General features: G+C 49.7%; 1 protein-coding gene across 1 annotated transcript in view; it reads right to left on the bottom strand.

The window, feature by feature from the left end:
• ENTPD3 (ectonucleoside triphosphate diphosphohydrolase 3) overlaps positions 1-13,833 on the bottom strand; it is a 41,479-nt gene that overhangs the window by 23,028 nt on the left and 4,618 nt on the right. The window contains exons 2-3 of the mRNA XM_077754497.1: positions 8,944-9,071; positions 1,113-1,230 (exon numbers count right to left, since the gene is read on the bottom strand). Of these exons, the coding sequence (XP_077610623.1) occupies positions 1,113-1,230; positions 8,944-9,071 (246 nt within the window). The remainder of the gene's footprint in view (positions 1-1,112; positions 1,231-8,943; positions 9,072-13,833) is intronic.

Below are 13,833 nucleotides of genomic sequence, written 5' to 3'. Positions count from 1 at the left end.
CTGCCCAACCTTATCCCTTAATCGTCCTTTCCATAATCATGGAAATACAAATGTCCATCGACAGGGAAGAACGTATGAGCTTCTGTGACTCCCTCTCAACCCAGACGGATCTTAAAAACCCAAAGTTCATGAATAAAGCGAATTACAGAAGAATAAACATTGACTCCGTTTATGTGTATGCATGTTTGACCCTGCCTTCAAAAACAGGAAAAACTAAATGCATAAGGACAAAAGAATATAAGAAGGACAAGGAAACAGTGAATATAAAATTCAGGCTATGCTGTGGAGGGCCGTTAGAGGTGCCGAGACTGTTCTGTCTCGGTGGGGCGGGGGTATCTCAAGGCCAAATCCAGTTCGTCACCCTTTTTTGTACAGCCTGTGGGCTAAGACAGTTTTTAGGGGGAAAAATTAAAATAGTGTGTTGTGACACTCGAAAATGACATGAAATTCAAACTCTCAGGGTCCATGAATCAAGCTTTACCGGACCAGAGATGCCCGTCTGGTTACGGACGGTCCATCCATCTGCACCGCCGCCACCCCACCCCCACCCCGACACGCACGGCCAAGGAGAATGCAGTTTCCCTGCTGGAATACAGTTCTCCACGACCCTCTCATGTTTCTGCACGTCTTACGAGCAGAGGCCCCGACTGCCTTTGTTCCGGATTATATTTTCAAAGCTCAGAAGATAGATTCCCCCCGGATCAAAAGGCAGGCGTTATCAATGTGTCAGATTCCCTAATCTCGGGCTCGCTCCTCTGTAGTACGACCCACTGTGCCCGCAGATGCTGCCCGGCCCTCCTTACATCATCTGGGGCAAAGTGAGGCTCAGGGAACCAGCACGAGAAAATGCCGACGCTTGGCCTACTGCTGTTACCGTGACGGGGAAACCGTCCTTCGTTCTGGCCCAGGAGATGCGTGCCTTCCGCCGGCATTCGCGCACGTGCGGCGGGGCGAGGAGCGCCGTCCGCACAGGGTGGCGTGTGTCCCTGATGCCGCGCCCGGTGCTCGCTCCCTGGCTCCAGGCAGCTTCCTGGGCTCCCTCAGGCCTCCAGGGACCCTCAGGACTCCTGCTGGCTTCCCCGTGGGCCTCCCGCACACAGTCTGGGCCTTACCTTTCACACTACACTTGAAGCTTTGGCTGACCACTCCAGTGTCATTCTCCTTCTCTGCTGGCCACTGATAGACGTACACGGTGGTTCTGGAAGACCCGGCATCGAGCACGATTCCATACTGAAAAGAGGGGGAAGGGAGAGTCAGAACTGGACTGGGCTTCTCTGAGGACTCTTTTCCGACGGGCCACTGAGAAGCCCAAATGCTCTCAAGCGCTTAATCCACCCTGTTTCATCTGGAGAGGCGCTGGCCAAGGGGAAAAACCGAGTTTCTGGAAGCCAACTTGGTCTCCTTGGGCCGTGGGGGAAGGAGCCGGGGTGGGTGGGTCAGGTGCCCCGGGGCATGGCTCTCACCCCTGGCCTACATTAGAATCGCCCGGGGAGTGTTAGAAACTCCCAGTGCCAAGGCCACATCCTAGACCCCGGAAACCCGAGTCTCTGGGGGTGGACCCAGGCACCCACAGTTCCTAAAGCTCGCTGGTGATTCCGACATGCAGCCAAGGCTGAAAATTCATACTCCGAGGATCTTGCGTGTCCCTGATGCTTCCTCATCCAGACCTCTGAGGTGGGGGACAGAAGCCAGTGAAAACAGTCAGTCACCTGTTGCCCTCCGTTCTTCAAACTTCCAGGCCCGTAAGCCTGGAAGTAAACATAAGAAATTCTCGCGGGGTGCCAGGGTGGCTCAGTCAGTTAAGCGTCCGACTTCGGCTCAGGTCATGACCTCACAGTTTGTGGGTTCGAGCCCCACGTCGGGCTCTGTGCTGACAGCCAACTCAGAGCCTGGAGCCTGCTCGAGATTCTGTGTCTCCCTCTCTCTCTGACCTCCCCTGCTCATGCTGTCTCCCTCCCTCAGAAATTAAAAAAAAAAGAAAAGAAAAAAGAAATTCTCACAAGGGAGACACACATCAATAACTGCAGTAGCCTTCAGAACGAAAGCATTCGTAATTAAACAAACTAATGTTGACACACCGTCCCACTTTGGTAACATGGCGCACGAACACGCAGACAGAGGGCAGAGCCAGGGCGAGCCGTGCACAGGAGAGCCGGCTGGGAGGCCTGGGCCATCTCCCCGGCCTCAGGCAGCGCCAGGAAGCTTCTTCCCCGGGGGCGGGCCGTGGACCCAGCCTGAGCGGGAAAGAGCATGCATGAGCAGCCTATGGGGATTGGAATGAGTAATGCTGACCCAGGTCAGTATGTGCCGGGGCCTGGAGTCAGCCCAGGGCAGCAGAGGCTTCTGGAGCTTTTCTCCAATCCCACTGCTGTTGGGTTAGGCCAGCTGGTCTCAGGGAGGAGGATGGATTTGGGTTCTGGAAGCAGGTCGAACTCAGATGGGTGCCTGCTTGCTTTGCGACTCTAGCTGGTAAGAGGCCCAGCCGCTGTGGGTCTACTCGTCCTCAGAGAACTTAACTTTCAGAAGTAAACAGACCCTGTTTACTGACACTCAGCGGCTGCTCAATAAACACAGGCTACATGGAGAGATGAATAAAGCAAAATAGACAAACAGATTTACGAAGCAAGGACAAGGGGAAAGAGAAGTAAATAACACCCCTCAAATCCCACGATTGCTGTAACACCTTGTTACAGATTTTTTCCTAACGGTCTTCTGCGCAAACGGCTCCACACATGAAAACGTGGGTAGACAGATGCTTCCAATTCGGTCCAGGATTATGCTGTACGTGGTCTTTTCCAATGCTCTTTTCTGACTTATATATCCTGCACATCTCTTGCTGCCAGCAAAAATGCTGACATCACTTTCAATACATTCCCCACATCTTCTGTGAGAGGTACAGCAATTTAGCTAACCAGTTCCCTGATTCTAGGCGCTCGGGAGGGCTCCAACCTTCTACTATCAAGAAATGCTTGTTTCGTCTGAAATGGGACCAAATAAAAACACGTTGCTCCAGCTCCTCAATCACAGCTTTCCCGTTATATTGAGACGGAACATGCTGCGCCCTTGGTATTTGAACTTAGATACCGTCCTAATCTCAGCCTTCAGTCTGATGAATGCTGACGGGGATCCTGACGCGACAGCCCCGGTGAACGAGGGAGGCATTGTCCACAGCCCGCTCCCCGGGAGATTAGCGCGCAGGTGGGGCTGAGGGAAACCGGGGGCTCGAGAGATCTGAGCCTCCCTCCCAGNATACAGGAGGCAGCACACGTGAGCAGCCGCTCCACACGGACCCCCCCTTCCCAGAGCTTCTGGATGGATCCCAGCTCTTCACAGAGATGCATTTCCCTGTGAAGGGAGCTTGGGGCTGCCGTGCCCAGATCAGAAGGCCAAATGGCAGGGCCATTTTCACTCTCATCTCATCCCATCTCATCCCAGCTGGGATCCAATTTTCACCAAGGTGGGGGCAGCCAGACACGTCGGCAGTGAGCCTGGAGACACAGCTGCCGTCGGGCACCTGCCGGATGTGCTGACCAGAGCAGCGCTGAGCCCGGGGCTACTTCTCTGTCATACGCATCCGCCCCAATGCTGTGCACTGACGTTTCCAAAAGTGGAAACACTGGGCTTTACCAGTTTTCAGAGCTCCCATACCTAAATCAGTGGAGCTCAATGTGGTTTGAGGGAGTGGGTGGGGTGGAGACTGAATTTCATTCAGTTCAGCTAGGCTAGAAGTAGCCCTCTGTCTAATGCAGTATCAGAGAAGAACATGGCTTGAATGTAGAACTGAAGACACACTCAGTGGGTTAACCAAACGGAAACGGTCTTCCACGTGAACCCCGTGATCCAAAATCAAGGATTGTGTGAGCTTCTAACAAAAGCAAAAGCAAAGGTCATAAGATCGTCTTTCTTAGATTTATTATTATCACTCTCATCACCATCAGTCACCATCATCACCATCATCATGATCATCCCTATAGGCATAACAATAGGAATCCGAGTACTAATACACATTTGTGGAGTACTTATAGTACGCCAGGCATTGCCCTAAGTGCTTCAGTGTTGCATTTATTAGGCAGGGGTTGTCATCATTCCCACTTGACATATGGGGAAACTGAGGCTCACAGAGGTAAATAATTGCCCACAGTCACAGACTTGGGCTCAAGCTTGGCTCTTAGTGGCCATCAAACCTCCGCACGTAGCCCCTATGCTTTCACTGAGTTCCAAGGAAACCAGTTCTAACCAGATTGACTGCTTAGTAATAAGGTGCTTGGGGCGCCTGGGTGGCTCAGTCCCCTGAGCACCCAATCTCGGCTCAGGTTCTGGCCTCATGGTCTGTGAGATCGGGGCTCTCTGCTCTAAGCTCGGAGCCTGCTTCAGATCCTCTGTTCCCCCCTCTCTGCCCCTCTCCCAATCACATGCATTCTCTCTCTCTCTGTTTCTCAAAAAAAAAAAATAATAATAATATGGTGCCTGGTGTATATAGCAGACTTTCTTTGCTCAGATAAAAACTCCCTCAAAAGCAAACTTGTAGGTAAGTAGTGTGCAGATTTGGCTCACAAGATCACAGGACCAATGTGAGCAAGGAGCCACATCTTTCTGGAAAGGAGGAAACTAATCATCCAACTTTCATTCTCTAAGGGGTAACCAGGGAGGGTCACAAGGCACCAGAGATCCGGGCAGTGACCCTTGAGGGTTACAAGGGAATGTTTTTTGTTTGTTTGCTTATTTGTTTTTGAGAGAGAGAGAGCGCGCGAGAACGTGAGTGGTAAAGGACAGAGGGACAGGGAGAGAGAGAATGCCAAGCGGGCTCTGCACTGTCAACTCAGAGCCCAAAGCGGGGCTGGAACCCACACAGCATGACATCATGACCTGAGCCAAAATCAAGAGATGGACACTTAACCGAATGAGCCACCGGGCGCCCCTACGAGGGAATGGATTTAGCACAACCTGGTCTCGTGGTTGTGCTTCGGAGAATAACATCCAGGCATGGGGGTGTGACTCAATATGGGCGTCTGACGGGCCCTGAGAAGGACTGCGTAGGCCCCCCTCGAACCGTGATGTCCCGTGGCTGCGAGGGGCGTGGCAGTGGGGTGCTGATCCTACTGGCCTGAGAAGCTCTAGGGCTTCCAGACAGTTGTGATCGGGGCCGGGGAGGGAGAAGTCTCAGGAGGAAGAGGCTGGACTTCCTCGGGAGGCTGAGTGAAAAACAGCAGTGATGTCATCGTGTTTACTCTTCAGGCTGGTAGATAAATAAAAATGGTAGATAAATAAAAAATAGATAAATAAAAATAAATAAATAAAAATGGGGGCACGCTGACCCTTGACTAAGTTTCAATAGTTCTGTTCTTAAGCTTAGACAGAGCAGCGTTCGGTAAGCTGAGGCTGGATCTAACAGCCAGCTGGCATGACCTTTCGTTAGGGTGTTAAGGAACATTCCAGCCCCTCACACCTCACCCCCCGGAGAGGCCATTGTGGAGCCGGCCTCTCATAACCCACTGTCAGCTGTGCACAGAGGCAAAACAACGTTCAGGGTATGACAACACACACGTAACAGTGTAAAGCCCTTGAATTCACTCAGCTTCACTTCCACAACTGCCCTCCCCACCCCAGCACACACCGCAGAGCAGAACACAGAGGCCTGTCCTCAACCTGAGAAGGGCTGCGCGTGCAATGTTCTTTCAAGTGGCCCGTTCTGGCCCTGGTCCTGCTGGCTCAGAACATCTGTCTCTTCTCACATTTAAAACACCCAGTTAGGCAGAGTGAGTCTTCATTCTTGTCCCCTACACCTGCGACTGGGGGCTGACGAGCACGACTCTGAAGAGACTGCAAATCCCCTCTCTGAACTGTCTGCGAATCAGTGAGCGTGTGTCTTCTGGTGCTTCGTTTAGAAGGACCCTCGTTCAAGGCCCATGTTCTCTGATCTCGTTTCTTCCATGCCACATCTGCTATTTCCAGTCCGTGCAACCGTGAGAAGCTAGCTGCCCTTTCTGCTCCTCTGTCTTCTCACCCGTAACTAATCCTGTCTACGGGGAATAGTCACGGAGGGTCCCTGCCCGCATTCCTCAGGGCTGGCTGCCGTGACACCCAGCCATGCACTTTCCACCTGCCCCACGGCTTTTGCTAGTGGCCGAGCCCCCCTGAGCCCACAGCGCGCCGAAAACACTAGGCGGTTGACGCCATCCGGGGAGCAGCCGCTCCACCGATGACTCGTGGAAGCTGGTTGTGTAAGTATGTCCTTCAGGTATTCTAGACGCCCTTGGGTAGAGGACAACCCTGGGCTGAGTTCTGCACTGGCTCCCAGAGACCCTCCACAGCACTGGGACCCCGCGGCCCACAGGGGGAACCTGCTGGTGGCAGGTCCTCCATCGGTGGCCTTCCCTCCTGTCTCTCTTCCCCACCCCCTACCTGTGCCCTGCTCACATCGCCGATCAGGGGGACCCACCTGACCCAGGAGCATGAGGCATGTGTGGTCCTCTCTTTCAATGGTAGCCTCCTTGCTGCCCTGGGGTCTACTTTGCTCTACTCAGTGTATTCTTCCGGTCTAATTCCTCCGTGCCTCTGCAGTATGAACAGGGGACTTACCGCTTGCTCCCAGAACAAGTGGAAGCTAGCGGCTGGCAACTGCCTTCACCAACCCATCCTTAACTTCTGTAGGGCCTGAGGGAAATTTTTTTTTAAATATTTTATTTATTTTTGAGAGAGAGATGGAGACAGCATGAGCAGGGGAGGATCAGAGAGAGAGGGAGACACAGACTCTGAAACAGGCTCCCGGCTCCGAGCTGTCAGCACAGAGCCCGACGCGGGGCTCGAACCCACGAACCGTGAGACCATGACCTGAGCCAAAGTCGGACGCTCAACCGACTGAGCCACCCAGGCGCCTCTGAGGGAAAATTTTTTAAATGAAGACTTTTACTCTCCCTCCACCTCCCACCCATCCTCACCCCACCCCTGGCAATTCCACAAAGAGCCTCATGCACCCGGATGTTGACTATAGAAGGTGGGACAGCTCCCCACATCTGTGTTCTGTCTACACTCCCTGCAAATGGCCGCCCCTTTGCCAGCCCTCAGACCAGCGGTGAGGTCGGCCCTCAGGAGGAGGGCCACACAGACCCTGGGTCCTGGAGTCCCAGGCACCACAGCACGTTCTAGAAGGGGATGCAGGAGTCTGGGGGGGAGAGGGAGAAACATAGAATACAACTAGAGCTGGTTCCTCTGAAATACGGGGTGCAAGAGTGGTTTCTGGGGGTTAAGAGTAGTATTAGCCTTCCCCCCAGCTGGGGTACTTCCAACCCCAGTTCAGCACGCCTTCCTGCGTCTGCCCCCACCGCCCCCACCTACCCCTCCTGTGCAAAGGAGGGTGAGTTCCTCTATCAGAGGCCAGTGGCTCCCCGGGTCCCTCATCCTGAACGTAGGACCAGGGAGAGGAGGGAGGTGAGTGAAGCAAGCCCTGGCCTTGGGAACGGGAGGGACAAGGTTTCAGTTCCGGTCCCGCCATCCACTGGCCAAACCCATGTTTCCTCACTCGCAAAGCGGGGGCGACAGTGCCTGCTTTGTCCCCTGCTATAGCTGCCGCAAAGGTTACAGGAGATAATTCGGGGAAAAGTGCTCGCCAAGCTGGACAGTTTACAAAGCCTAAGGAGATGGTATTACTCCGGGTTGCCATCCTGACTGTATACAGTTTAGGGAAGAAGACAGTGCCCGGAGCTTGGGAAAATGGCTTCTCCGGGCCTTGGCCAATGTCTTCAGACAACCAGGTAATTTGTTTCCCTCCCATCACTGGACAGTTGTGTAAGGTTTCTTTTTTTATTNGGGGGGGGGGGGGGCTGAGATTCTTAAGTAAAATGTCCTATAAAAGAGCCAAATGCCATTATCTAAAGGAGATTTTACTATAATCCTTCAGAAGAGCAGCCCCAGAATGGTAGGTCAAACTTACCTACAAACCTGAGTTAATATTAGTTTCTTTTTTATCTTATAAAAATTTAAAAAGCTTCTATTTCAAATATAGCCTTCGAACGGTCACTGAGAGCAGGAAGACATGGAAAGGACTCATGAGATCAAGGGTAAGGGCTAAATGAGATTCAAATAACAGTTGATTTTCTTGGCTCCTACAGCCGTCTAGCTGAGAAGGGCTTTTACATTTTTAAAGAGTCACGGGAGACCAAAAATAACAATAAAAAAGAATATATGTGACAGAGACTATAATTACCTTTAAAGCCTAAAATATGTAGTATTTAGCCCTTGACAGAAAAAGCTTGCCAACGTCTGCCCAATGACTGAAGGACTCGCTTCCCCTTCATTTGACAGCCCTGCACAGGATCACCTCCGATCACCCTTATGTCCAAGGCTGGGGTGGTGTCCATCGTTCTCAGACTGTCGGACACCATCGGAGAGGCCATTTGGGGCCAGACTTATCAGAAGGGCTACGAGTAGCCTCTGAAACTGAGCATAAGGTCCTGAGTTAATTTTTCGAGGGGAAGCGTCAGAGGGATCCTGGCACACTTTTAGACTCAAGAGAGGTTGCACAGATACAGCTCAAGGAGACCTTTTAAAGTCACTGATGTCTGGTTCACCAGGTCAGGCCAGTAGAGGAGCTGGGTCTCCTGGTCTTCACCCACGATCAGGGTTGTGTGGTCGTGGGGAACGTACAGACTGCCAGGGCTTTGGTAGCCGTCTGTAATTCTTGGCTACAAAGTTGAGCTTTGGCTCCAACAGTCAGGAGTCGAAGCAAGGCCACACAGTCTTTGGAGAGGCGTCACCATTATCGATCTGTAGGGTCAACCATCACAGAGCCAGTACCTCCAACTTCTCCCCTGGGTCTCAGACCAAAGGTCCTTCGGTTCTTCCTTGGTCTTCCCCGACTGGGGATGGGGTCACTCATCTGATTCATGGCCTTAGAATAACGGATGTCACAGCCCATCCCCTCGGCGCCGATCCCTTTGCACTTACCTTCAGTCCCGGAAGGAGGATCTCTTTATGGTGAAACTGGATGAGTGTGAGAGTCACAAGCACCACGACACTCAAAATCAAGACCACCAAGGCGATGATGGCTGGCGTTCGGGAGAGGGCCTTGAAGCCTAACACGGAAAGACGCGGAAGACACATGAGGGGAAAGTAGGGACAAGGCACTGGCTTTCTTTTTAGATCCGTGGGCTGGGTGCACCACTGCATGCCTACGTCACCTGCTCTGGCTTCAGTGAGGCCCACGCGTTTAAGGTGGAGTAGTGACTGGGCTCCAATGCCCAGTTAGCTTTCCTCCAGAGAGTGAGCTAAAACTCCATTTGCAGAGAAGGTGTGCATGGTTTAGTTTCCTGGTATCTCCCGAAATGTGTTACGCACATTATCGGTCAGCCCTGAGATGATTTACAATAGCAGTTATTTCAATGTAGATTTAAAAAATGTGAGTTTTCTATTAAAGTGGCTGATATAATATTTCGTTTAAAAATAATATCAGACAAGTAAAAAGAGATTAATACTATGATTCAGACATAGTCAATGATTACAAAGTTCAGTACTCAGTGACATACTGTCAAGGCAACAGTAACGTGTATGAATTTCTAACATATTTGAGTTCCCGGTAAGAAGTCAACCTCAGCCAATTTTCCTGTGTCTGCGGTGAAGGTATAGGGTTTCACCTACACCTTCACAAAGAAAGAATAAACTACACCCCAAGCCACGTGTCACTTCCAAAGGGGTCATATCATCTCTGGTATTTGTATTTTAGTAAAAGGTGAAAGATTTATGCGATCTGAAGAGAAACCAGAGTATCTGGTATTTGTGTTTTAATCACAACATGTAAACTATACTAACTTAAAAGCAAAAAAAAAAAAAAAAAAAAAGAAGCAGCAGCATATGAATCATCTTTATCTAAATACATAGCCTCAGAATAAAGATAAATTATATCTGTATTCTGTAAAAGTATATGATTATCATAATAGACTAATGATTAATTAATACCACTTAACTAGATCATTTGTAAAATTTTTTTTTAATGTTTTATTTATTTTTGAGACAGAGAGAGACAGAGAATGAGAGGGAGAGGGGCAGAGAGAGAGGGAGACACAGAATCCGAAGCAGGGTCCAGGCTCCGAGCTGTCAGCACCGAGCCAGACGCGGGGCTCGAACCACGAATCATGAGATCATGACCTGAGCCAAAGTTGTACACTTAACCAATTGAGCCACCCAGGTGCCCCACTTAACTAGAGCATTTTGACCAGATATTTACTTAGGTCTTCACAAACCAGTATGGGCTAATGGAAATTTCAATAAATACAGTAGCAGATATTTTTTTAAAGAAAGAAAGAAACAAATACTGTTCTATACTGAAATGATTCCATTCATGTGAAGTTCTCAAACAGGCTGGTGACTGAGATCAGGACAGTGATTGTCCAGAGGGTTGGGGCAGGGGTTCCCTGGGAAAGAACACAGGGGCACTTTCTGGGGTAACAGAAATGTCCTATATCTTCACAGAATTGTGGGGTATATGGGTGTGTGCTTCTGTCAAAATTCATCAAAACTTTNCTTAGGTACAATTTCCCTTAAAAAAAAAAAAAAAAGTCCCAACTTGGGGTGCCTCAGGGGCTCAGTCAGTTTAGTGTCTGATTTTAGCTCAGGTCATGATCTTACAGTTCGTGGGTTCGAGCCCTGTGTGAGGCTCTGTGCTGACAGCATGGAGTCTTCTTGGGATTCTCTCTCTCTCACTCTCTCTCTACCCCTCCCCTGCTTGTGTTCCATCTCTCTCTCTCAAAATAAAGAAATAAACATGGCAAAAATTAAAAAAAAATTAAAAAAATTGCCCCATACTTCATCTTTTGGAAGATGAAGTCACCCAAATTAGGGGCACAACTTAAGATCTATCCATATCACTGTATATTAATTATATATATATATATATGCAGATTTTAATATAAGATTAAAGATTAAGACTAAAATTTAGTCAATTAAAATACTGACTAAATAATCGTCTTGGTAGAACTAGTATGACATAAATATAAATGGTGATGCCCAATTGGCTGAAATCTGATAAATATGAGCATCACAGAAAGATCACTGGATTCAGAGAATCCCAATATGTCTCTTACCAATTGGGCATTTTATTTATTTATTTATTTATTTATTTATTTAACATAATTGATTGTCAAGACAGCTAACATCCAGTGTATACAGTGGGCTCTTGGTTTTGGGGGTAGAGTTCCATGACTCATCACTTACACACAACACCCAGTGCTCATCCTAACAAATGCCCTCCTCAATGCCCATGACATTTGCCCCTCGCCCCCACCCCCATCAGCCCTCAGTTTATTCTCTGTATTTAAGCGTCTCTTATGGTTTGCCTCCCTGTCTGTTTGAAACAATTTTACCCCTTCTCTTCCCCCATGGTCCTCTGTTAAGTTTCTCAAGTTCCACGTGAGTGAAAATATATGATATCTGTTGTTCTCAGACTTATTCCATTTAGCATAATACACTCCAGTTCATCCGTGTTGTTGCAAATGGCAGGATTTCATTCTTTCTCATTGCCAAGCAGTATTCCACTGTATATATAAGCCACACCTTCTTTATCCATTCATCTGTTGATGGAGATTTGGGCTCTTTCCATAATTTGGCTATTGTTGAAAGAGCTGCCATAAACATCACCAATTGGGCATTTAAATGTAGATGAATTAATCAGGGCACCTATGTGGCTCAGTCGGTTAATTTGTCCAACCATGATCTCATGGTTCGCAGGTTTGAGCCTCGCATTGGGCTCTGTGCTGACAGCTCAGAGCCTGGAGCCTGCCTCGGATTCTGTGTCTCCCTCTCTCTGCCCCTCCCTGCTTATGCTCTGTCTCTCTCTGTCTCTCAAAAATAAATAAGCCTTAAAAAAATGAATGTAGTTGAGTTAAAATAAAACTAAAAACTCAGTTCCTCAGTCTCACTAGCCACATTTCCGCTATTCCAGAAAGTTCTACTGAGCAATGGATGGTAGATCCTGCCCTATTCTAGAACATTTACTTTTAGATCATACAACCTATGCTTCACTCCTTCATTGTTGCTAGGAGACATTTTTCTGGAAAGAAAAAAGGTCACGTGTCTACGGCCATATAGAATTAGGTTCCGCCTCAGTATCCAATCCTATCGCGGTACTGACTAGCCGGCGAGCTCAGTCATGTAGGGCATCTCAGTAGATCAGAACAGCCAGCTCTTTTTGCCCATTCTGAATTCCCTGAGGTACAGACACTGCCTGTTACTGAAGATGGTCACCGAACAGGTAAATTCTCCTCCCTTGTCACTGGGAGTGTAAGCCGGCAACGGAGGGCCGTTTGTCCATACTTATCAAAGGTGCAAAGGTGTGTACCATCTGACTTGCAATCCCACTTCTGAGAACTCATTCCACGGAACTAGCTGCGTGTATGCAAAACGACTTGTACCTAAAGTTACTCACTGCAGAACTGTATGTGATAGCAACCAGAGTGAGGCCGGCCCCTGTGGAGTTGACCTTCAGAGCCTCTGAAAGGGTCCCCCATCACTTTCCTGTGAGTCCGGATAAAAGTACGTGAACTAGCCAGACAGCAGTTTACCCACAGACGGAAGTCTCTGCATCCATGTTTAAAGAATATGTCACAGGGGTGCCTGGGTGGCTCAGTCGGTTAAGCGTCTGACTTTGGCTCAGGTCATGATCTCGCGGTTCGTGGGTTCGAGCCCTGCGTCGGGCTCTGTGCTGAACGTTTGCTCAGAGCCTGGAGCCTGTTTCAGATTCTGTGTCTCCCTCTCTCTCTGCCCCTCCCCTGCTAACACTGTGTCTCACTGTCTCTCAAAAATAAATAAATGTAAAAATTAAAAAAAAGTTTTTAAAAAGAGTGTGTCACATGTCAGTGTCAGTTTTAGAGGTTTAAGGCATTCCCCCCCAACAAGAAGTGGCAGAGTTTTAATTTGCTAAATTAAACAATGTAACAATTTAGTCTGATGGGTGGTGTTAAAATTTCAAAGCGGTTTTTGGGGGAAAACCTGGAAATCAAAGTCAACTAGCTCTTCAGGTACAATTTCCTTCTACAGAACAGATTTGTACCAATTGCCTACTATCCTAAAATCACATCCGTCTGGAAGACTAGAATGCCCAGTTTCGGGTCCTGACGAAGGAACATCTGTCCAGGGCGGGGAGGGGGTGACGGGTAAGCAGCGGCTGACCACACCGCGCGGCCGGCCTCCTCCGTCCTGCGCTTCACCAGTTTCCAGGTAAAAAGCTATGATTCCCTGAAGCAATCCTTTGCCCCAGCAGAAAAGCCTATCACACAGCAAAACGGGTCAGACCAGGACTCGGTCATTTAGGGGCTGCCGCGCCGGGCTGAGCTGTCATTAGGAGTGAACAAACACCGTAATCACAAGGTGTGTAGCTGGCAGTGGGGCGGCCAGGCCCTTCTGGGTTGTACGGGAACAAGTGTAACACACGGTCCCCAGGCGGCGGGCAGGCTTGGAGCCGAGCGCGTGGGCGAGCTCTGCACAGGTGCCTCCAGCATCAAGGGCATCAGGGGGCGGGGCGGGGACCCGGCTGCCGCCGGCGCTGTAGCAGCAACGACACTGGGGTGGAGACAGAGCTCGGAGCCAAGTACCTTGCCCTGCATCCCCAAACCGACAGTATTCTGCGGCAAACCTTGCACACAGCCTGGTAAGGGAAACCACAAACGGCCACATGAATGGATTATGCAAACCGGAAAAACCATTTAGGCGAAACATGCATGTTCCTCCTTGTTTTGTTCGGCTCGGGTGAAAAGCCTTTCTCTGGCCCGAGGAGGGCCTGGTGGCGAAAGCCCGGCAAGCAACCGAGGCTCGGCCGGAAGAGCTCAGAGTCACTGGCGGGGGGGG

This window comes from Crocuta crocuta, unplaced genomic scaffold (assembly GCF_008692635.1).
Source record: "Crocuta crocuta isolate KB4526 unplaced genomic scaffold, BGI_CrCroc_1.0 scaffold70, whole genome shotgun sequence".
NCBI lineage: Eukaryota > Metazoa > Chordata > Mammalia > Carnivora > Hyaenidae > Crocuta > Crocuta crocuta.
This window is presented reverse-complemented; position numbering and strand designations above follow the sequence as displayed.